Source organism: Rhineura floridana, chromosome 11, assembly GCF_030035675.1.
Source record: "Rhineura floridana isolate rRhiFlo1 chromosome 11, rRhiFlo1.hap2, whole genome shotgun sequence".
Lineage (NCBI taxonomy): Eukaryota > Metazoa > Chordata > Lepidosauria > Squamata > Rhineuridae > Rhineura > Rhineura floridana.
Window position 1 is genome coordinate 41,763,300 of NC_084490.1, and position 24,729 is coordinate 41,788,028.

At 42.4% G+C, this 24,729-nt stretch overlaps 1 protein-coding gene and 1 long non-coding RNA gene across 3 annotated transcripts in view; one reads left to right on the forward strand and one right to left on the reverse strand.

Annotated features, from left to right (window-relative positions):
* Positions 1-6,068: 6,068 nt before the first annotated feature.
* LOC133365778 (uncharacterized) lies at positions 6,069-11,303 on the reverse strand. 2 transcript variants are annotated; one of them, XR_009758320.1, is made up of 3 exons: positions 9,468-11,303; positions 8,421-8,493; positions 6,069-6,933 (listed from the first exon to the last, which is right to left on the reverse strand). It is a non-coding gene; the product is annotated as an uncharacterized LOC133365778 (long non-coding RNA). The 2 variants fall into 2 exon arrangements; XR_009758319.1 differs by having other exon boundaries at positions 8,824-11,303.
* Positions 7,654-24,729, forward strand: part of COL1A1 (collagen type I alpha 1 chain) — a 47,003-nt gene continuing 29,927 nt past the window's right edge. The window contains exons 1-22 of the mRNA XM_061587997.1: positions 7,654-7,873; positions 10,202-10,393; positions 11,453-11,484; positions 11,587-11,622; positions 12,145-12,228; positions 12,334-12,408; positions 13,627-13,671; positions 14,792-14,845; positions 15,093-15,146; positions 15,833-15,886; positions 16,850-16,903; positions 17,506-17,559; positions 17,661-17,705; positions 19,021-19,074; positions 19,237-19,281; positions 19,615-19,668; positions 20,938-21,036; positions 21,144-21,188; positions 21,274-21,372; positions 22,201-22,254; positions 22,349-22,456; positions 24,087-24,140. Of these exons, the coding sequence (XP_061443981.1) occupies positions 7,792-7,873; positions 10,202-10,393; positions 11,453-11,484; positions 11,587-11,622; positions 12,145-12,228; positions 12,334-12,408; positions 13,627-13,671; positions 14,792-14,845; positions 15,093-15,146; positions 15,833-15,886; positions 16,850-16,903; positions 17,506-17,559; positions 17,661-17,705; positions 19,021-19,074; positions 19,237-19,281; positions 19,615-19,668; positions 20,938-21,036; positions 21,144-21,188; positions 21,274-21,372; positions 22,201-22,254; positions 22,349-22,456; positions 24,087-24,140 (1,473 nt within the window). The 5' untranslated portion in view covers positions 7,654-7,791. The remainder of the gene's footprint in view (positions 7,874-10,201; positions 10,394-11,452; positions 11,485-11,586; positions 11,623-12,144; positions 12,229-12,333; positions 12,409-13,626; positions 13,672-14,791; positions 14,846-15,092; positions 15,147-15,832; positions 15,887-16,849; positions 16,904-17,505; positions 17,560-17,660; positions 17,706-19,020; positions 19,075-19,236; positions 19,282-19,614; positions 19,669-20,937; positions 21,037-21,143; positions 21,189-21,273; positions 21,373-22,200; positions 22,255-22,348; positions 22,457-24,086; positions 24,141-24,729) is intronic.

Here is a 24,729-nt window from a genome sequence, read left to right on the forward strand (position 1 = left end):
AAGCGTGCTTCTTTAAACGTGACTTACCGTCCTGTCATTTGGCCCTCTCATATCAGAGAATCAAACCTGCATCCACAAAGATTTGCCTGCACAAGGATATGTCCTTGTGAAAACAAGCTTAAGAGTCTGAAATTTTCAAATTTAGAAAAGGAGAGAGGAAAAACGTACATAGATTTATTTATGTATTTATTGTTATATTTATATCCTGTCTTCCCTGCAAGGAGCTCAAGATGACATATGTGGTTCTTCTTAACCTGCATGTTATTCTCACAAGAACTTTGTGAGGTAGGTTAGGCTAAAGAGACTATGACTTGCCCAAGGTCACCCAATGAGCAGGGATTTGAACCCAGGTCTCCCAGCCCCTAGTATGACACTCTAACCACCATACCACACTGTATAACACAGCGCTTACACACATTCTTGGCTGCTACAAGACACTCAAATGTGTGAAAGGGAACAGAATTTCCACGTGTTCCATTTTTGAGGGTTGACTCGCTCTTTGCCAGACTGCTGGCCTCTAAGATGAGATAAACTTCACATTTCTCTGAGAGTGAATGAGAATCATGTTGAATGCACGAAAAGTGCTAACATAAGAAAAGAAGGAGCAGTAATCCGTCATCTAGCCAACAGCTGGTTTGAGTTTCCAGAAATTAGCATGTATTGGGCTATGTGTGTCCTATATTTCAGTTTTCTACCTGGCATTGAAATCAATGGACCTAAGTTAGTTACGACCACTGATTTCAGTGGGTCTGTTGTGAGTAGGATTTAATTGGCTACAACCCATAATCTTGTTGACATCCTATCAGCCAGTCTTAAGCATACAGATATGGACAAGCGAGACCTGCAGCAAAGTTTTGCAATGTGGAATACTGTTCAGAATGTTCCATTTCCAGTGTTTGGTCCCCGCCAATACTCAGCCGGGATTCCATGGCCACTGTGCACATTGATTTCACTGGGAACAAAATGCAGCTAGCATAATCAGCTGGACCTAACCTATCATCTGTACTCAGCCTCAGTGTCACCTGTGGAAAGGTGTTCCAACATTGTGCTGGCCTTTTTGCAGAAGCAAAATCTAGACAAATAGTAAAAAAGTCCCCTTTCCCTTGTTTTTCCTCTATGGAATACAAAATGAAATCAGGAGGCTTTGTGGCATGGGGATGGGTGGGAGTCAGTTACGAAGAGGCCACTGAGAAGACCCCAGCCACAAAGACAATCACCATGGCATGTACTCTCTTTTTCTTTTCCCAATGAAAGAATGACTTTACTCCTTTTTCTCTCTCTCCCATCGTAGTCTTTTCTCCTTCCCCCCCCCCTGACAAACCCATCACATTCCTGAGCCCAAACTGCTAACTCCAAGTGATGAGGTGGCGTCTCTCCCCCTTCTTCACCCGGCCTCATTCTCCCTCCTCTTTCTCTCTTTACATACACATATATATAAAAAAAGATGGCATTCTTTTCTTTTTGGTCATGCTGCAAAAATGAAAGACACATCTTCATACTGGAAAGCATCCAGCTTTTTTAAGTGTCCAAAAAAACAGTCATGATAGGAGGAGGAGCTGTCTCCTGCAACGTGTCTAGAGTGCATTGCTACAGTCCACCATAGCCTGCCAGATATTTTGCGTCTACATTGCTGAAGTGTGTGTGTGTGTGGGGGGGGATATTTTAGTTGCTTTGGTGGAGTTCTCTGTGCATTTAATGGCAGCCTAAAACACAGAGAGAGAGAGTTGGAGCGCCTGTGCAAAAGTTCACCGCTCCATTTCTGACGTGTCCCTTTGAGTTGAGAAGAATACGTACGGATTTGAAAATGTAGAAGTGTTACATCTTTTTTTAAAGGATGGTCTGGAAGATGGGAGTGCTTGCAGAGCAAATTGAAATAAAAAGGAATAAAAAGTAAGCATTTCTTGTATCTTTGTTATTTATCAGCAAGACCAGCTCCAGAGAGTAGCAAGCTTGGGTGTTTTGCCAGTGCCTCAAGTGGAGGTGGAAATGAGGATGAACCTGTGTGCTGCCTTTGATTATCTACTGGATTGAAATGGGTGTGCCAGCACTACACCTGAGCTGTTGCACACATGCAACACACTGGCACTATCAACTTTGGCAGTTCAGATCACCTGTGTGGTGCATGTAAATCATCTTTTTGGCAGGGAGATCAACAAATCTTATAATCCTTCTCCCCTTCATTGTTCTTATGCCACTGCATGGAAATAGGCCACATCACTTCAGCCATGTGTCTACAGGGGTGAGCTCCATCTCCCCCATTCAATGCAGGGGTAGTCAATGTTGCCCTCTACAGATGTGGCTGGACTACAACTCCCATTAGTCCCAGCCAGCATGGCAAATGGTCTGGGATGATGGGAGTTGTAGTCCAACAACATCAGCAGGGTACTACATTCACCATCCATGTGGCTCAAGGTATAACTGGATGAGTGCTATGTAGAACCAAAGACAAATGGACTCTTTTCTGAAATGGGTTTTGAGGTCTGTGTTCTGTGTGGACACTGCTATCAATAGTTCTCATGATAAGATGTTTGGGCCACTGAACATCCACATGTATGTTCTCAGGAGTTCCCAGAAGCTACTTAGACATGCACAAAAAACAGTACCTAGGCCCAGTATCCGTGTCCAGCCTGATGGGGCAAATGCTGGTGGCCATTGCTACTGTAGCCGGGCTCCTCACTCTGAAAAGAAGCACCACATGAGGTGACTGTAGTGGCTTCCTTTCCACATAATACCTCTGAGACCCATCACAGGGCCCAGAAGCATTTTGGAGGCCTTGAAATGGCAGCAACTGCTGCTTTCAGCTTACTGGCATTTATCATTTTTAGCGCTGTGCTGCACCTAACCCTGCTACTACCTAACATGGCACTACCACCTGCCCACCACTTCTGGGGAGGGGGGAAATGACCCAGAGGACACTTTGCCCATGCCCCCCTCAAACTTGGAGCCAGTCCTGGTAATGCCAAATAGATTACTATTCCAGAACAGTTACTGAGGGCTGAACTGCATAGAACTTTAATCATGTAGTTTACTGTAAGCTTTTCCTTTCATAAATTGCCAGCGTGGCCGGCCCAATTTCCAATGGGAAAAATGTGGGCTTATATTAGCATGCATTTGCCCCTAGCCATTAAGAGTAATGTGAGAAGCAAACCTAGACCCTAGTGGTAGGGAACCTCTGGCCCTCCAGATGTTGCTGAACTACAACTCTCATCATCCCTTATCACTGGCCATGCTGGCTGGGGTTGATGGGAGTTGTAGTCTAACAAGTTCTGGAGGTTCCCCAATCCTGACATAAATCAACAAGACTCCTGGCCCATATGCTTCTGAACTCAGAACCATGCTTGTCTTTTTGAAATTAGTGCTTCTTGCTATAATCAGCCATCACAATTCTGGCTACTTGTTTTTACTGCCTGATAGTGCTCTGTTAATGGAATAAGGGCCCATGTGGCACAATCCATGAGAAGCCCACCCAAGGGGATCTAAACAATGGCATTATATGCCAGAAAGTGAGATAGATGCTCCGGCTTCAGTCTACATACAAGACAGCCCCCAAGTCCTAATAGTGTGCTTTAGATTATCTGCTTGCCATGCTGATGCAACAGTGGTGCTGGCATCATGATAATCACCATCATTACTCACATATCTATCTCATCCTTCACCCCTTAAACTCAGGGTGGCATACTTTATCCTTACAGCAAGTGTGTGAGGTGGATTAAGCCGAGATGAAGTGACTGGCCTGTGATCACTAAGTGAGCCTAATGGGTGAGTGTGGATCTGAACTCTTGATTTCTCCACCCAGTGTTCCAAATGCTAACCACTACCTCAGACAGCTCTTAACATGTGGCACCAGGTTTCCACCATCCCAAACAATTGTTTGTCAAAGTGAAGTGGATTTTATTATTACGGTCGCAGACCAGATATTAAAAAAAGAGACATAAAAAGGCAAACGTACAGGATGGAGGATTTGGATGTTTAGGATACAGAGCTACCATAGTTCCAAGAGCCCAATTCTTTAAAGAGCAGGTTGACATTTTTTCCTAATTTGCATTGAAATAAGGAGAAACTATGCGACATTAGCAGTGATATGACACATCACCAAGACAGGACGACACCAGATTGGCGGAATTGCCCTTAGGCAAAGCTGTTACCAAAGGGGAAATTAGCCTTCTCCTGTATAGCTCACAGGATAGAAGAACATGTTCTACAGACTCCACTGCACCATCTCCACAGAGGCATAACTGTTCACTAACTGGAATCTTGTTGAAACGGCCCTAATATGCATTACTACTAAGCCTCTAGATGAACTAATGTTTTGATCAGTTCTAACGTAACTGCCTACAATTAAAATAGGATATTATTTGGCTCTGTGGTCTTCAATTTTTCTAGAACTGAGATCCTTTAACCCCAAACTTTTACATAATAATCACTTTTAATTCTCCTCCCCTATCTTTCTCCACTTCTCCTGTGTTTTTGTAATCATGTGGTCAGTAATTCCATATCATGGATGCATAGTGGCAGCCATTTTTATTTTCCTCCCCTTTCTCAAACATTTTCCATGGCTCCCTTTGTATCTAACTTTTTCTCTGACACCCAGCAGTAAAGAAAAACATGTTTTAAAAAAGGAAATTAAAGCAGTACCAGTGATGCAAATCCACCTGAAATCAGGTTATAATCCCACCAGTTTAAGGTCAATAATCTCTAACATGTATTCTGAATTTCTGATGAGTGATCCATTACTATTTAACATTTGTTCAAGAGATCCCAGTTGCCAAGGACATTGCATTTGAACCTCACATTTTGTAGGCAATTACTCATCAGCTTTGCAATGCTCCTGATTTTCAGCACATACCATGTTTCTGCTGAATTTGCCTGCTAAGCAGGGATGGGAGAGAAATTTGGTTTGGTTTGCAAACCTATCTGATGTGCACTCCCTCCAAAAATATGCAAACTGAAATGCAGGCATCCTTCCAAAAGTGCTCTTCTTTGAATTTTGTAGTCCAGTTTTCCAGTCAAAACATGTGTCCAAAAATGTATATATTAGGGGGAAATGTGCATAAAAATGCATATATTGGTGAAAACATTAAAAATTGCTTCCAAAGTTGTATTCATTAAGAGAAATCTGCACTAAAGTGCTGAAAATAGTTCATGAGGACTTTAACAACAACAACAACGTGAACTGATGCAGAAATGTGGTGAACTGAATTTAAGATTGGAAAAATAAGAAATTCAGGGAAACTGGGCAGATCTGTCTATCCCAACTGCTAAGATCCATTGTCCTGCCTTCCTTACAGTGGTCCTGATTATTAGGAACACAACTCATTTCAAAATCTTGTGTTTTGTTTTTTTATTTTGAACAATATTTTTATTAAATGTTTTTCCAAAGCAGTACAAACCAATAAAAATAATAAATAGGGCAAAAAACTCTGGATCAATGGAATAGATACACCTAGAGTCTTAAAACCAAAAAGAAGCCCACATCCTAAATTCTACTGCCTCTGTTATTCTCAAAGAAAATCATGCAATGAAATTTCTCTCTAAACTTTTGATTTTTCAGGGAAGGTTTACTCTCCCTCATGGTATCCTCTATTCTAAAGTGGTTTGCTTTAGGATGTCCTTCCTTTGGAAGCTTCCTGGACGTTATTTTAAAGCCCAGAGGTTGAAAGGTGTAGTTTACCATGGCCTAGTAAACACACACACAGACACACACACACCAGTAATTGCAGCTTCTAAAAATTGCACAGTATCTTGTGTGCTGTTGTCACAATGCTGCTTCTTTTTCCAACCAACGTGGCTCTTCACGCTTTGGAACAGTCATGGAAGTTTCTTTTTCTTTTTTTGGAGAATATGCCCTTGAGGTCCATCAGGGAGAAGGAGCGTAGCTAATAAGAAATCAGCCTTTGGATTTTTCTCTGAGGTTCTTGGAATGCCTGTATTTGAGTCACAAAGCATATTTGCCATTTGGATTTGAAGTTTGCCCATTCAAACCTCTGTGAAATAAGGGTCAAAAAGTTTAATGAAGTTTAATGAAGTCATTTTTATTAGTTTGTGCACAAGATCAACATTTTGGGAGATTCTTAGTGAAGACACTGACGTTATAAATTGGGATAGAATGAAAACCTTATGATTTTTTTCAATATTTCACATTCACATCAGTACAAATGGATTGGATCATGGGTAACATTTTTTATGATAAAAAAACTTCATATGTTTTTTTAAATGTGTTTTATCTTGTTACATGCACATTTGAAGGTTGTCCTAGTCTGTTACACATCTTTACAGACAGGCAGCCATAAATATAGGTAAACCATATCACATAGTAAAACACATATACAGATAGCATTTCTTTTTCACGGATGGTGGCAGAAAATTGGAAAGCCATAGCCATGATATTTAGAGACACCAAACCTCAAACCTGACCAAAAGCATTTTGACTTGTCCTGTTGTTTTCAAATGAAGTTTATACGGCATGATTTGAAGTGTTCTTATTATGATCGTAGTCCATCACTCCATTACTGATTGCATTGCACACTGCATACAAGTTAAATTCCATTGATTTCTATGGAATTTTCATGTGTTTTACAATGGGGGTGTAAGCAAGACAAGCTTCAACTTTCCTTTTTAATCAGTAAACAGCACATATTTTCTGATACTGAACTCCATGTGTGCTGCAATTCACATATGGAGTTCATATATACATATGGTGTAAGAGAGAATAGGGAAGCCTCTGAAGGTCAGGGCAACTCTGTGCATGCACTGGGGCCCCTGAACCCAGGGGAAGTTGCTGAGCCTTAGGGGTATTCCTTTTCTTGGCATTTTTGTCCATTTGCTTCTTTTTGGTCCTTCATCGGTAATTTCAAACTGTGTTCCTTATTTTTAGCATGATGCTGCCCAAGCCACACTTTATCGCACTCTCTGTCTGTCTGTCTGTCTGTCTGTCTGTTTTTGAAATTGTGGCAATTGTTTCAAAAGGAGAGAGGAGAAGAGAATGAGAGAAAGGATGGATATAAAATTAAAGCGAACTGCAACATAGCAAGGATCCATTGACATTTAGAGAAAGCTTGCATGAACCAAAAGTTTTACTTTTTTTGGTATTTTAAGAAGAAAAAGACATACAGAAACAACTACACACTTTGCTCTATACCTCCCTCTGGTGCCCCACCTTCACAGGTGCTTTATTAGGTCATGCAAAAGCTGCACGTTTTACCTTACTATTATCTGATCTTGCATACTTTCTAATATTCAACTTGGTTCTTTCAGACCTTCCTGTAACTCCTGTTCCCCAAATCAGCTTGCTCCCCCTTTTCTTTTAGTCCCCCCATACACACACACACACACACACCTCAATTCATACCCCATTACATTCCTCCCTCTTCACACAGAATGTACTTCCACCCTAGAAGATCCACTGGTTTTCTGGAAGGGAGACTAACAGGGTCCATTCTTTTATGATTGGTTAGAAAGGGGCTTGGCTTGGCTTTTCAACTTTTTGGGAGTGGGTGCGCATATGTGTGTGTATGTGTGTGTGTGTGTGTGTGTGTCGGGGCAGGCTGGGCTTCTCTGATTGGCTGAGGGGCTGGCCCAAGATCCCCCCCTCAGCACTCAGAAGCAAGCAAAGAAGGGATCCACCTCTGGGACACTGGACCATATAAAAAGGGAGCCTAAGAACTTGACAGAGTCAGTAGGAAGTTTCTGCTAGGGTCTGGAGTGGAACTACATAAATCAGACCGTCCCTGTATGACTGGACTCTAAAGCAGAACCAAGGATACAAAGAGTCTTCATGTCTAATATTTAGACATGTTCAGCTTTGTGGATTCCCGGTTACTGCTTTTGATAGCAGCAACTGTTCTACTCACCAAAGGCCAAGGCGAAGAAGACAGTAAGTACAGCATCTTATCTCCTCTCACAGCAATGTATGCATGCTAAATAACAGTTTTTATCATAGTTATGTGAAGGGGCACATTTCCCCCTTGTTTTCTATTTCCCATCTGTTGAATGCAAAGTCTTTCCCCGTTCTGAATTGCCAAAACCTAGTAGTGCAGAGCAAGCATCAAACTATTTCTGCAGAACAGTTTGCCAAAGTTGGGGATGGGCCGGTGGTGGCTATGTTATCATTTTGTAATCTGTACTTCACTGTAATTGTAATATTTGTAGCATGCAGTGGTGGCTGAGGAGATGTAGAGATAAGATCGGGGGGAGGGAAGTGCTTGTTATATATATGGTGTTAAGATTCCTCTTTTTTTAAAAAAAGTGGGAAAGGTCAACACACACTGGTGACCTTTCTGAAGCTTCTAAGGTTGGCATGATGGCAGTGGGGAGAAAGGTTTAAGAGACTGAAAATTAAGGCATTTATTCCACAAGAATTCTCCTGATTCTCCTGAAAGTGCTCTATGGAGAAAATGAACGACTTCTAAAAGCAAACTTACCCAGCTGTATGTAGCCTTGGGCGTGTTTCCTTCGGTCTCCCTCTCTCCCTTCCCCTTTTCTCTAAACATGTCCCTTGGGGCAAAGCAGTAAGTTGGATCAATTAGAATCTCTGCACAGCCTTGCCAAGTTCAGTAAAGGAGAAGGTGGGGAGAAAATGGGAGTGGGTTGTCATTGGAGGGGGACAGAAAAGGGGAGTATAGCAAATGATGGAAAACTCATTGTGTGTTCTTGGAAAGCTAAGGCATAATGGTTGAGAGGGGGAAGGAGGGTAGAAGGTAGAAGGACAAAGCTATTTTCCCTGCCTTGTTGAAGAAGCCTGCAAAAGCCATCAGGAAAATATTACCCCCCCCCCCGGGGGGGGAAGAGTTTCAAGATGATTCATAAGGAAAATGTTGCACCAACCTATAAAGCACGAGAGTCTAGACATCACTTCATAGACAAAGCCTTTTGGATAGTAAAGGATTTGGAGGGAATAATTTTCTCTAGACAACAAAGTCCAATGGTGACATCTGCTGGCCATCAACAGACTCACTCTTGCCTTTGGCTAGTAAGGCTTTCTTACACAGCCTTGTCTGGGGTGGGGTTTGGGGGAGTGGCCTTAATACGGGTCAGCACTAATCAAAGAGAGTCTGTTTCCGGGGTCATCAACTAAACAGGTTTACTGAACAATCCTCCACTGGGGAACAATTAATATCCCAAGAAGCAGATAACATTTGTGAAATGATATCTTCTTGATTCCAATTATGGAAGTTTTTGCTGCCATCTAGTGGCTGATGGGAAATTTTCCTGCAACATTCCAGCATGGTGTTATCAAACATGAGTTTCATGTTGCCACATCTCCTTGGCTCTTTTTTGGTTTCCCCCCCTTATTCTGTACTTCTTCCAAGAATAGCAGGTTTTCTTTCTTTTCATTCCCCCCCCGCCATGATAAAGTAAAACCTCTATCATTTTAAAAGTTCAGTGTACAATTTTAAAAGGGAGAAATATGCACAATCCTTCAATTTTTAAAACAAACTAACAAAATGTGCTAGGAAATAAATCCTTACTTCTTCTCCATCATTTGTTCTTGGCATATCTCTTGGTACCATCCTTGGCTTAGGTATGTTCCACAGTTTCTGGTTTCTGAACAAGTTGGCATCAGATTTCACCTAAGGTGGGAGGCCATCTCACCTGCCTTGTAAACCTGCCCCGTCATGGTGCACACCTGCTGACTTCTCTGCCTACTTAAATTGTTTGCACTGGATCCAGTTTCCCAAGGCCACATGCCCTTAGTAGGATACAATTTATTCCCCTATGTGGGTCCTCCTTCAGTCCTAATTCCTGAGTCTCTCTCCTCTTTATCTCTTCTCCTTTTCGGAAGGCTGTTGATTTCTTTCTCTTTTTTTGTGTGCGTTTGGTTTGGCTTCAGCTCAGAATGTTGAGGTTACCAGTTGGATGTAACAACTGGCCAGAGGTTTTGTTTAAATTCCAAAGCAACTGGAAAGAGTTATTGTGAGGCTGGCTCATTTCCTGTGTCATAGAGTTTTCTTGATGAAAAGCAGATGAGGTTTTAGAACACACACACAAAATGTCAGTGTAAGTGGAGGGGAGGAGGGAAAGGAAGCCGCCAATCCAAAGCAATTTTATAAAACATTATGCTTTCTCCAAATTGATCTATCACAAGAGATTCTCCAGTTTGCTCCTTTGTCGATTCATGTATTCTACTGACACTGCTGGCTCCTAGACAATCCTTCACCTCTTCTCTCATCCACCTTATTTCTTGTGTTGTCTCTTTCTTTAGTTCCATCTGGAAGCTGCATACAGGACGGAATAACGTACAATGACAAAGATGTTTGGAAACCAGAAAACTGCCAGATCTGCGTGTGCGACAGCGGTAACATCCTTTGCGACGAGGTGATCTGTGAACACACATCGGACTGCCCCCATCCTCACATCCCCTTCGGAGAATGCTGTCCTATCTGTCCTGATACGGGTACTGACTTTACCTACTCTTCTTCCACTTGCCCATTCACTCAGACCATCAGAATTGTCCATAATTCCCTCCATCCATGATCACCCAGCCTCTTATCATTCCACTCAACCATACTCCTATCAGTCTACTAAAAAAAACTGCCTGTCTACAAACATATTTACTCATCATATCTAGTCTAGTCTATTTTACTAATTCATCCATCTGTCCAAACAAATCATCTACGTTCTACTAATGTACTCAAATATTGATTAATTTTCCTATCTTTCCTCTTCGCTCCTCTTTTCCCATCTTATCAACTGATCAACAGCCATCTAATCACCCATCCAAATATCCACCCACCTTTACATTGCCTATTTATTATTTTCTTCCCATCCATCCATCCATCCATCCATCCATCCATCCATCCATCCGTCGGTCCGTCTGTCCGTCAGTCCGTCCATCCATCCGGCACCTGAATAAGTGATTCCGTTGTCTGAGATTTTGTTTTCATTGCAAATAACAATAACAAATCATTGGTTTAATATAAATATTTGTGTAAATATTTGTATCTGTTCCTTGAGTGCTTGCAGAAAGTTGGCAAAGAAGCAATGCATGCAGAGCCAGGAAAGGTTTTAGAAGAGAGTGAAGAGTTGGGGGAGGATCTTTCAGGCAATGCCATCAAAGGCATCGTAGCTTTAGTTGACACTATAATGGTGCATCACGGGAAGAAAACTGGGCTTTGCTTCCTTCCTTTGGAAAGTGAACATTTCAAATGGGAGTGCTCAAGTAGTCTGGGTGATGTGAATAACTATTCTGCAGATTAACACACTGCATCTTCTAATTAGGCCAACAACAGGAGCTGCCAATTCCTATCAACCTCTAAAATGTACTTAGATTTATCAACAAGAATATAAGTCTGGTCTGTAAAGAGTCATTAATGTTTATTATGGTGAGGAGATTCTGATAGGCCAGATGGCATGGGCTGGTTTTGTTTTGTTTTGTTTTGTTTTGCAGATTATGATGATAAATTCTAGATGATAAGTTCTGATTCTTAATAATCCTTTTCCTTTTGTATCCAAGATCCCTCTCAACCACAAGCCCCTGGAGTAGAGGTAAAGTATCTTTTGGTAATCTTAACTTTCATTTATTTGGATGCATCAGTTTTGTTCTCTGAATGATAATCTGTTAATCACTATTTTTTTTATATTTGGCAGGGTCCTCAAGGAGAACCAGGCCCCAAAGGAGACAGGGTAGATATCTGTAACTAGGCTTTGGCTGATAATAGTTCAAAGGAAAAATAAAATAAAGCAAGCATGCCGGAAGAAATGTTGGCAAAATATTATGTGAGACTGGGATAGTAATAAAATATCAGGGACACTTTTTTGGCTACGTTTTGAAATTTCCATTCCTGTATGCAAAGAAAATTTGGCCGGCGTAGATTGTTCTCTTAGATGATCTCGCCCACTTCCAGTCTACAGAAAGCATATTCAAATCTCTTTTTACTTATTCTTTTTAGCAACGTTGGAATGTATTTTTTAAGTTCACGGCAGCTTTTAAGTAAACATCCAATCATTGTTTTGAAAAGACATAAGGCCATTTCGGTATAATTTATTACAGTTTCACAATTATTCATATGGGGGAGGGACATAGAAACGCCCCCTTTCAAATTTTGCCAGGGTGTGAGGAATTTCCAAAGAGTTTTCATCTTGTATAACGATCAGAGCATACTGTCATGGTGCTAACCTGTGGCTTCTTACTGCCTTTGTTTTCAGGGAGATCCAGGCCCACCTGGCAGAGATGGTATTCCTGGAAAACCTGGACTCCCTGGACCTCCAGGAACCCCAGGCCTTGGCGGAGTAAGTTGGGTTTGCCCACATAATTTTGTTATTCCATCAATTAATGGAGAATGTGTTCTGAAGAACCCTGACAAAACATTTTCTTCCTCTTCTCTGCCCTTGTAGAACTTCGCTTCTCAGCTGTCTTATGGTTATGATGAAAAATCCGCTGGTGGTGGTCTTGCTCTTCCTGGCCCAATGGTAAGTGTTGATGGCCTCGAGGAATCTGAGAGTGTCAGCTGAAGGGTGAGGGTTTAGTAAGGAAGAAGAAAAGTAGCGAGAAAACCTGAGAAGATTGAGGAAATGCAAACCAAAGAGTCTGTTTCAGCCTTCTTGATTCCTTTATCCTCAAGACAGAATGGTGAGGTCATGCATAGGTAGGTAGGTAGAAAGTCTACTGATGCGTGTCTGATCTCAGTAGCAGTAACTGTCTTTCCTAGAGTAAAAAAAATCACAGATACTCTAACTTTACTGTTATTTTTTATTAGGCAGGGGTCTCACCAGAAAAACAGAGTAACTAAGGGCTGACATTCCTTCTTTCCATGAGGAAAAGTGATCCAGAATATGGGTTCAATGAATTAATAATTGTTATGATTTAAATGATTATAATATTAGTGATCATGAGTATTTACATAAGGTTAGACCCAGTCTAAATTGGTTGGACAAGTCCCATTGAAATCAATGGAACAAGTTAGTCATGACAACTGCTATTGTTTTTAGTGGGAACTATGCTCAACTAACTTAGTCTGAACTCTGGAGCCAACCTATAACTGATTTTTTCCCCAAAGTGAGCAAACATTACCTCAGTATCCTCACAGCACCCTTGCAAAATATGTCAGTGATATTGTCACCACAGTGGAGGGAGAGGTAAAGCTGAGAGGTAATGCCTTGAGTTTGATGCCTTATACTTGTTTTCTTCATAATATACCAGTTAACCTGGCTTAGAAGGAAACAGGGACTTAGGGGTGTACAACCCCCCACCAAAAATTTCTATTAGTCTTGCTTCTCTGAGGTTCTCTCAAAGATTCTCAGGTAGGAACCTCCAGTTTTGTGTTATGTTTCACTCTCAGCGAAATTTGATGGCAACTCACCACTCAGTTGGGAAGCAGCCAATCACATTGACTACTAATGTGGTGCAACAGCAGACATTTCCCAATATCGATGTGGAAGCTAGGCCAAGAGAGATGAAAGGATAATTTAAAATAAATGGAGGAAAGGCAATTTAGGAAATGATATAAAGAGGGGAGGGAGTCAGATCTAGTTAATAGGAAAGATCAAGAATAAGAAAGAGCAAGAGCAAGGCAATATGATTGTTAGATCAAGCCTAGAAAAAATGGATATCCACTGGAGTCAAATCAAAATGGTGGCACTTGCATTTAATCTGTAAACATGACTTACTCTTCTCACCTTGATTTGCAGGGTCCATCTGGTCCCCGTGGTCTTCCTGGTCCTCCTGGCTCTCCCGTAAGTACCTCTTCATTTTCATCTTAACAATGAGCTCTCAAAACTTGTTAGACAAGCCTTTATGCATTAAGCATTTCAGATGAGAGGTGCATTGTGCACAAATGTCAGTACTTGAAGCAATGTTCACCATCCTGATAATCCCACTTCCTTTCTTCATTCGTTGAAGGAATGGGGGTTGAGTGAGATGTCTACTGTCCTGGAGAACAAGGATCCGATTTTGTGCCCTCTTTAGTTCTTTGCCTTATCAGAAGCAGATTAATTTTGCAGACTATATGCAAATCTCTTAGTTTGCATAGGTTGTGGAGTTGCAGAATTCACTTACTCTTAGGTCTTGGCACAGAATAGGAGATTGCTTTGACAAAGATTTCTTTCCTCTTTGCATAGAGGAAACAAGCTCCTCCCCTGAGAGGCCTGCTCCACAAACCTGGATGATCACACAGCTTTACAGGCGAGCTGAGAGCAGGGGAAATGAAAGACATAACCATTTCCACTTTACCCTTTGATATGTGAGATGGTTACTTACATCGCTATTACTTCTTAAAACTTATGGACAAACATTGTTCACTAAACTCAGGCAACGGAACCAGTGATGTGTCCCCTGCATTTTCAGGGTTCACTTGAGAGAGAGAGAGATGCAGCTTTCTTGAACTCCATACCCTCTAGCAGTAAGCCTGCCTCCTAATCCAATATATGGAGGATCTAGTTATTCTGTAGACCGCTCTGCATATGCTCTGGGGCACTTGTTTCTTTTCTTTGTTGAGAGCTCAGCCCCAGTGAGGTTTGGCTCAAGTTAACCCTTACTGGGGTCTTACAGTCTATATTGGCAAACTGGAGAGTTCAGGGATTTAATAAATTGGCTCTGCGGGAGAGGAGGCAAGGATAGCACAAGGTGGTTGAAGAGATGCCATGCAACAGAACAAGAAGATGCAGATTCACAGGGAAGATGCTGTTTCAGGTTAGGAGATCAGCACAGTAGAAGGCATGGAGGTGGAGTCAGAGATGAAGGGAAGGGTGGGGACTTAGAGCTGTCATAAGGTCCATCATGTTCTATCCAAAACAAATAGGGGTGCAGTCAGTAGTAGCCTTCTATCTAACATAGATGATATTCTTAATCTTCCAGGGCCCCCAAGGTTTCCAAGGTCCCCCTGGTGAACCCGGAGAGCCTGGTGGTAGTGTGAGTACCATCTGATCTTCTTTTTGCATTTTGTGTTTGCATTGTTATGGCTAAGCTGAACAGTCTCCTTTGAGTCTGTTCCTTGCAGTTTTCTGTTGGGGGAGCTTTTAAACATAGAATGTCACAGACAGGTTTTGGATTAGAAGTCCTTATTTGGCCCACTTTTGAACAATTCAGCTGGGTTATAAATAGGAGCAGGGAATACTCATCTCTGATTTTCCTACATTTGTTTCTTTTCAAATTCTAGGGTCCAATGGGTCCCCGTGGTCCATCCGGCCCACCTGGCAAGAACGGAGATGATGTGAGTAACTTATGTCTTTCCTTTGGGGTTGGTAGTTGTGGTGGGGGACTTCTTCCTTCCAATAATCCAACAATGAGGTGTGCCCAAATTGCCATGCAAATCACTAACATTGATGCTGAGGTTGCTCTGAGCTTACAGACTTGAGTGAGCTGACTCATGCACCTGTCTTACATTGTCTCCAAGAAAAGCAAGTAGGGTTCTGCAAGGTGACAATGAAAGGTGAGGGCCTTCATTTCCTTCGCACCACTTTCCCTTACTGTCTCCCATTAAGCACTGCATCGAGCAGACAGTGACCAAGGGGCAACCACCAGTTGTTCCATTCCCACTGAATGCCTTTCAGTATCTCTGCATCAAAGGAGTTTACAATGTCAAAAAGCCTTATCCCTGGTCATAGTGTTGAACTCTTCAGCAGCCGCCGAGCCAGCATTTGTCATTGCTTGGCCTTAATCAGTCTTGCCCATTGCCTTTTCTCTAGCTTCTCTCTCTCAGCTGAACAGAAGCAGAGGCACCAACCCTCAGGTGACACCTGTTGACATTTCAAGACCATTAGATTGCAAATCTTCATGAGAAGTCAAAGGGTTTAGGCCCCCTTTACAAACACAATTGGTCAATCAATAGTCTTTCTTCCTAATAACTTACTGTTTTTCCAGCACTGGCTTAGATCTGTTTCCTTTTCTTTCTCCAAGGGTGAAGCTGGAAAACCTGGCCGTCCTGGTGAGCGCGGTGCTCCTGGCCCACAGGTAAGATGACTCTCATCATGGGACAGCTATCAAGCAACTGTCCTTTTACGAAGAGTTGCAACATGTCCAGACATTCCTGGAGGTGAAACAGGTAGCCTTGATAATGGGAACCTGTTGTCTAGGGAAAGTTATGGAACTTCCTAAACTTGCTTCCAGAGTTTTTGAAATAACAGGTTAGATAATCATATTAGCAGGGTTAGCAGCTTAACTGTTTTGATTCCTGCTGTGCTACAGAGGGATTTATTTATTTAGAAGCATATCCAATGGCCTTCCCCACCCTCCAGATGTTTTGGACTACAACTCCTGTTATCCCTGACCATTGGTTAGGCTAGCTGGGGCAGATGGTAATTGAGGTCCAACAGTACCTGGAGGGCACCAGGTTGGTGAAGGGTTAACATACAACCTCTTCCTGCTCACCTGCCCCACTCTAAATGCTTAAGAACATATTACAATGCACCCCTATTTCAATGCATCCTCACAACAATTTTGCAATGTGGTAAACCTGACTGTACAATAGTCACTAGTCTATGGCCACAAGGTGGCTGAGTGGGATTTTGAAGCCCACATCTGAACTCATCCATTCTGCTCATTGCATCATCAGACTAGGTGATTACTGATAGATTCCTTCCCAGATTGGGAAATTTGATCTATTGATGGGTGGTCCCAGCTGAACAAAGAACTTTGATCTTGAGTCAGGTTGAAGAGGGAAGTTCAGGGAGACATAAGGACAAAGCTAGTCATTAAGATGGTCCAGCCAGGATACCTCCAACTACCATACTGGCATTTCTTAGAGCTTTTAAACTGGTACACTACACAGTTAATGAAAAGCAGATTAAATGTGCCCCAGTCATAAACCAGGCATCAGTGTGAAGAAGTCTGACACACTTGTTTACAGAAAGTTAGAAAGCTAAGACATTATTTTCTTCTATCTCTCCTAAATAATTTCTTGTTGTCTTTCTTCAGGGTGCCCGTGGTCTTCCTGGAACTGCTGGCCTGCCAGGCATGAAGGGACACAGAGTAAGTTTGCTCCAATTACTCAGTGGCCAAGAAAATCAAGGGATCTTGCAATTCAGAGTATCCGATGGCTAGATTATTTACTTAAGAGTAGGTATGCATTCCCTGGTGCTTTTAAGATTTGCAGGCATAACAGGTGAAAACAGCACCATGTCTCCTTCACTAGATAATTCCTGCTGTTCATTGCTACCATGGAAGTGATAACACCTCCAGCTATATGGCCAAGTGAACCATGGAATGAAGCCCCTTCTCCTGCTGCTTGTCTTAGAAGGCACCCGAGGCCCAAGCTGACAAGCCCATAAACAGGCCCTTTATAATGTCTGCTCAGATGTCTTTGGTTGAACATAGTATTATTGTCTTCTGCATTTATATCCTGCCAATCTACTTAATTCAAGGCAGTCTCCCATTCAGGAACTGACTAGACCAATAATAATAATAATAATATGGAACCCATCAGCTTTTTAGTTGAGCTGTAAACTAAGGCGCTAATAGCCTTCCAAACATAGAATTATAATATGGCAGCCATTGCCTTTTTTATAGTCAACCTTTTGGATTTTAATGTGTCTTTTTTCTCTCCATCTACTCATTCCTTCCTTCTACTTTAGGGATTCAGCGGTCTTGATGGGGCTAAAGGTGATTCTGGTCCAGCTGGCCCCAAGGTGAGTGTCCACTTTTATGTACTGCCTTCAGTTTATACAGAATTCTATTCCCTCATATTTCAGCAACAGGGAGTTGACATCTGTTCTGTCTTCTCTTTTAGGGTGAGCCCGGTAGCCCTGGTGAGAATGGTGCTCCTGGACAAGTAGTGAGTATTACCTTTCTTCTGTTCATTACTTTGATGGGTAGATCATCTTTCTGCATCTTACAAGCATAGGCTGCCTATCAACAATTTGCTCAGGTGATATCACAGAAGTAAAAGGAAAACTCCCCTTTGTCGAAGGAGCAAAGCAAGAGGATAGCTCAGTAGCAGAGTGCATGTTTTGCATGCAAAAGGTCCCAGGATCAATCCCTGGCATCTCCAGTTAAAGGAGCAGGAGTGGGTAGCAAGTGGTGGGGAAGATCTCTGTCTGTGACCCTAAAGAGCCTCTTCCAGTCAGAGTAGACAATAGTAGGCTAGATGGATCTGATTCAATGTAAGGTAGCTTCATGTGTTTCTGTGTACTATGGTCACACTTTACAACCTTTGTGTTCCTAAGGATGGATTCAGTAAAAGCTTTAACCAAACATTCTTTGTTAGGAATCAAATAAAACTAATTTTCTGAAGGTGTCCAATACGCAGTAGACTTCCTTTCATACCTTGTTAATGAAAATCCTTCAGATGAACTAGTTCCATGTGGTGAACATCCAGCAACCCCAAAAGACAATGCAAGACTTCCGTCTGAATCCTTCCTTAAGTGTGAGATAGCAGCCACCTACATGAAGGACAGGAGCATCTTGACATAAAGAACACAGAGAAATATCCAGCAAGATGTACCATTATTTTATGCAGGGAGCCTGTGGCCCTCCAGATGTTGTTGGCTTCCAATTCCCATCAGTCTCAGCCAGCATGGCCGATGGTCAGGGATGATGGGAGGTGTAGTCCAACAACATCTGGAGGGCTGCAACATCCTTACCCCTGCTTTATGGATAGTTGTAGGCCTTTGTGTAAGATTTCAGGCAAATGAGCAGGAGTCATGGCAGAACTGGATGTCTGTAGCACCTGGGTGGGGAAAGTAACAGCAAATATTCTTTCACTGGGTTTTATGGATTCCACAGAGGTATATATCAGTCTGTGGATATAGTTATGAGCAGATCCAGAAGAGCGAGAACACATAGTGAAGGGGAATGAAATGAGGGGAAAGGGGTGGATCAAATTTCAGTCAGGGGAACTTGAGAGGTATGAAGTAACAACATAAAGAAACAAGACACACTAGCAAATTAAGACTCTCTGTCTACAGTCTTTATGGCTTCCTGATGGAAACAGGAACCCCTTAACACCAGTAGAGGCATTACACTTTTGGAGGAAAGTGGTAGATGTTAAAGAACAGAACAGCTAATGAAAAAGCTTGGTGTGTAGAAATGGGGCATGAAATCAAAGCTGCCTTCCCCCGTCTGACCTTGATTCTGCTTATTCTGAATAGGGCCCACGTGGTCTTCCTGGTGAGAGAGGTCGCCCTGGTCCTTCTGGCCCTGCTGTAAGTAGATTCTTTTGTCTTGCTGGATTCCTATACATTGTGGGGCTGGATGAGCTGCTTTGAAGGCACATCATGAACTGTGGTGTACCATCTTCCAACTCTGATGTGGCCTGGTAAGGTCACTTTGGTTCAAATTCCTTTTTCCTCTCTTGTCTCCTACAGGGTGGTCGTGGTAACGATGGTGCTGCAGGTCCTGCTGGCCCCCCAGTAAGTATTGCTGTGACTCTCAGTTTCTCTTAATCATCTTTAATATTGCTGAAGTGGTGATCACATTCCTGCAGAGAGGGAAGGCTCTGCCATAGCAACACTGGCCATTGCCAAGCTCTGTAACCGAAATGGGGATTTGCAATTTAGTGTGGTCTATAATTAGCCAACCAAGTTATGGAAGAGCTTGTCTCAACTCCCGTTTCCTTTTTCCTTCCATTTTAGATCACAGACCAAACCTCTGGCCATTAATGGGGCAGAGTAGGCCAGTGTAAAGAAGCTGTTAATTTGGGACTCTTAAGGAAAATGCCATGAATTTTTTCTTCTTTATTTCAGGGCCCCACTGGTCCAGCTGGTCCTCCTGGTTTCCCTGGTGCCGTTGGCCCTAAGGTAAGGATATCTGACAACACTGACATTTCAAGTAATTGCTTTGTATCAAAATGGTTGAGTTTAGCCTTTATCAGTATATAAACTAATAGCAATCTCAATTCTCCAAGTACCATTGCTTTATGTAACCAAAATGGCACCATCACTGTATACTAGGGAGGTCTCAGCAGGCTTTTGAGGAATCCCAGTGTTTGCAGATCTAAAGACAAAAATCTTTAGGGGGGAAAATATTGGGGGCCAAAAAACCAGCCCTATGAGGACTGAGCACGCTCAGTGGGCCTGAAATGCTGATAAAACTGTTGAGGTGCAGAGGAGAAATGGGCAGGAGGGGGAACAGAATGAAGTTTCTGAAATCATAAGCAGAAGAATCCCACACTGCAACATTTTGTTGCAGGGCCCATTTGTCTCTTGGATTTCTCAGTCTATTGTTAATTTTAAAAAAGGGGGTGGGAGAGAACTCAGTCTTCCCCTCCACTTTTCTAGATGAAGAACTCTGTAGCACTTCCTCTTCTATAGATTAGTGATTTCTTACCAAACCAGCCACAACCATTGTTTTTCTCCTGTGGGAAAGATTATCGTCTTTTCCTGAAAAGCCTTGCTCCTCATAATGATAAGGCTGATCTGAAAAGCACTTCTTCCTCAAAGTCTCTGAATGCTGCCTCATCTGGCTAGGAGGCCAAGAAGTCCTGAGAGCTCCTCATTCCAGAAACGAGGGTAACACATCTACACAGACAAAGTTCTTATATTATAAGAATGGTGCAATTCCCCATGGTAGCTTCCCATCCTGACCCATTCATGTCTGAACCTAGAGGTCACTTGAGAGGCGACTGTAGTGTTACTGCCCATTCCACTATCACACACACTTCAGGTGATGTTGGTATGGGAAAGAAGTGACCACATTGTTAAACCTTCAGCATGACCTTTCAAGGTTCAAACATTACCAAAGCAGCAAGATAGTACCAAAAAGGACTAGCAACCATAAAGTTCCTGCAGCATAAGAATTGGGCCACAGGCCTTAGGCCTCAACGGAGTAATATAATAACAGACCTTGTGTAATGTGTTTCAAGTAGAAGGCCTCAAGGGAAGGCCTGAGGTCCTGAAAGCTAGCTTAACGCCTTATACTGCTAAACTAGCAGGCCTAACAAGAAGACAAAATTGTGAGGCCTCAAGAGGACTGGGGGTGGCATAGTGTAGTTTGACGGGGAAGTAAGATGTTGCCTCCAGGCTGGAGGAGGAGTACTTATGCATATTCTTCTTTCTCTTGCTGCACAGGGTGAAACTGGCCCCCAAGGTGGTCGTGGTGGTGAAGGCCCACAAGGTGCTCGTGGTGAACCTGGCCCAGCTGGTCCTGCTGGTGCTGCTGGTCCTTCTGTAAGCTACAGTGCCAATTGGTTTTTGCTTTTCTTTTTCATTCTGAATGCAGAATTTTCTAATGACAATCATAATAATAACCCTTCTCTCCTTCTCCTCTGCTTTAGGGCAATCCTGGTGCCGATGGTCAACCTGGTGGCAAAGGCGTAACTGTAAGTATCATCCCATTACTTTTCTTGTCTTCTTCAAAGCCTTCTTTTTTTCCAGTTGTTTCACCAGCTCTGCTTTCTCTTCTAGGGTGCTCCTGGTATTGCTGGCGCTCCTGGCTTCCCTGGTGCTCGTGGCCCAGCTGGACCTTCGGGTCCCAGTGGCGGTCCTGGTCCCAAGGGTAACAACGTAGGTGTCACCTAATTGTTCCTCACCGTTTGGCTTATCATTTAAGTTGTGCCTTTCTTCACAGGACTTTGAACAAATAAATCCGCATCGTGGCTGGCTATCCAGTAAATCCCAGTTTCTTTAGCCAGTAGGAGAACAAAGAGGATCTATCATAATATAACTGATTCAGTGGGCATCGTCCTCTGTTTATCCCTCCAGCTGTGCTTGAAACAGTACCTAGTTTCTTGCAGTGTTGGCAATTTGTTCCAGATCAGTATCTAATAGGGGAGTATAGACTCAAAAAAATTTTTTCTGGCAGAATACCAGCTTTCTTGCTTTGATACCATATTATACCACCCTGTCAGCATATACTGGGTTCTGAAATTCCAAAAATGACAGTATTTCAAAGCAGCCAGATCTGTGCAGTAGGTGGAATAAAGTATCAAAAGGATAAGTGATGGTGTGGGAAAAAAATGTTTTAAGAGTAATAGTATCCAAAATCCTTTAGCAGGATATTCCTGCTACCAAATCCCTTTGTTAAGTCTCATATGATGGAGGTTTTCATCAGTCACATACTGATTACTGTGTTCTCAAATCCCTTTTTCCTGGCTCTGTTTCCCACCATCAGTTCCTTCTAGACAGGTGCAAAGCCAATTTTCAACTAACTCCTAGCATCTTACCAAACCTGTTCCTCTCTGGATTGTCTTGATAACAGATACTTGTTGAGAGACACTTCAAAGATGCCACACACCCTTGTTCTCTTGTAAAATACAAAACAAAATTCATTGTTGCATTTCTTGCACTGAACGAGATTTGTGATTGTTTTCTGTCTCTTCTTAATATCTTTAGGGTGAACCTGGTGCTCCTGGAAACAAAGGAGATGCTGGTGCTAAAGGCGAACCTGTAAGTGTCCATCTCACCTGGGATGTCTTTGTAAAATGTTGTGACTATTCTAGCTTTATTTTTACCTCCACAAACACTTTACTTTATTTTCTAGGGCCCCGTTGGTGTCCAAGGCCCTCCTGGTCCACATGGTGAGGAAGGCAAGAGAGGATCTCGTGGTGAGCCTGGACCTGCTGGCTTGCCTGGACCTGCTGGTGAACGTGTATGTAGCAACTTAAGCTTTTGGTCTCCATATTATTGCCCTCCCGACCAAAATTAGTCTCCTCTTAGCTGTGAATACCAAGATCACAGCCTCTTAGCAGCCATTTAGAGTAAGCCCATTTGTGCATGGATCATGTATCTGTCTGGTATACCTCACAGTACTTTATTAGATTCATTAGGAATTGCTAAGTCAGATTACAAGTGAAACCAAAGCAGGTTAGAAGGGAAGGCTTAAGAACCCTCTGTGAATCAGAGGAGAGCTATTCTCCTAGAGGAAAACTGTCGCAAAAACAGAGTACACTGTAGCACTTCAAAGGAAACTGAATTTACAGGTACCTTTGTCATTTATTAGGAGCTGCCTATTAAGGTGTCCAGGACTTAATCACATTAAGTACAGTGTGTTCTTTGCTCATGCAGTGTTTTAAACCCAGGAAAGATCACTGCCTGGGCACTATATGTGAGCAGGACACTGCTGTTCTTTTGCTTTTAACAAATCAGCATTGTATTTATTATTTATTTTGTTGTAAACCGCCCAGAGAGCTTTGGCTATGGGGCAGTATACAAATGCAATAAATAAATAAATATATTAAAGCATTTATAAGCTGCCCTTTTCATAAAAGTACAGCAAGGTGGCTTACAGCATGCAAAGACATTATAAAAAGTAAAAACCAATATAAACATCATTAAAAACAATAATAAAAGCATCAGCAAATACTGCATTGGCTTAAAGAAAAAAATCATATTAAAAGCCCTTTCTAAAAAGTTTGATTTTCAAGAGACGCCTGAAAGAAAGAAGGAATGGTTCCTGCTGAATCTCTATTGGTTGGGAGTTCCACAAGGCAGGGCCTGCCACATTAAAGGCTCGGTCCCTGGTGGAGGCCAGCCGAACCTCAGGGTCATGGGGAACCACCAAAATTGCCCCATCAGAAGATCTCAGTGATCAAGATGGAACATAGTCAGGTGGTCCTTAAGGTACTCACTCCCTTAATTACTTAAATCTGGATCTAGAAAGAAGCACCATCACTCTTTTCTGTTACTGAGTTGAAACCCCAGGACAGTTCCATGAGAACTGATTCTATATAAATAATAAATGAGACCTTTAAGGTCAAAAGATGGCCTCATAGTCAGGTCGTCAGTTGTGTTTTATGATGATCAAATGTTTGATCAAATCCAAACTTCCCTCTACCCTGGACAGTTTCTTTTTTTCTTCTTTTGGGGTTGGGGTGGGGTTGCTCCCTCTTGTAATGTGTTGCCTGGTACTCTTGCTTGAGTTATCTGGAGCACCTGCTTTCTGTTTGTGGGTTATGTGTACTGCTTTGAGGCAGGGTGATGGGAGAGTATGAGGTGGCTGCTGTGTGGTCCTGTCTTTAGCCTGGGCAATGAACTATAATTGTGAGATTCTTGAGACTATCGTGAATCTTCTGGAGTTGCTTTCATTGACCTGCAGGTGATTCTTCCTTGCAGCATTGGAATTTTTGGTCCTTTGTGGCCAATCAGTTATTATTTTTCCTGTTCACAACATAAGAAATGAACTTGCATTGATATTTTGATGGGAGATCTCTCATTGAGGCTCACCTTCTAGCTGTGTTGAACATGTGACATTCACTGGTTCTCCTTTATCCCATTCACAGGGTGCTCCTGGAAGCCGTGGTTTCCCTGGATCTGATGGCATTGCTGGTCCCAAGGTGAGTTCTAGTATCACACTGCTGATTTCTTCTTTACAGAAGGGAAGGTATAAAAATAAAGGGAGCACGGCTTCTTGACCCCTACCCCTCCATTGGCAGCAATCCTATTTGCAGAGGTTAGGGCGGAGCAACTGGGTTGAAAAGTGGGAAGCATCAGACAAGCTTTTGGGAATGTGGGGCAGGGTAGTGACAGTTAAACCAGGGCCAGGAGGGAGAAATGGAATCTTCTCTCAGAAAGGAGCCTGGCACAATTCTGAATTGACTATGAACTTGTCAAGGATTATCACAATGATTGGCACAATCATTAACCAAAATGGAGACAATAGGCAAGAAATCAGAAGAAGGCTAGGACTGGGGAGGGCAGCTATGAGAGACCTAGAAAAGGTCCTCAAATGCAAAGATGTATCACTGAACATTAAAGTCAGAAAGTTGGACAGTGAAAAAAGTGGATAAGAGAGAAATCAACTCTTTGAAATGTGGTGGAGGAGAGCTTTCCGCACACCATGGACTGAGAAAAAGATAAATAATTGGGTGTTAGAACAAATTGAACTAAAATCATGAAACTGAAGTTATCATACTTTGAACACAT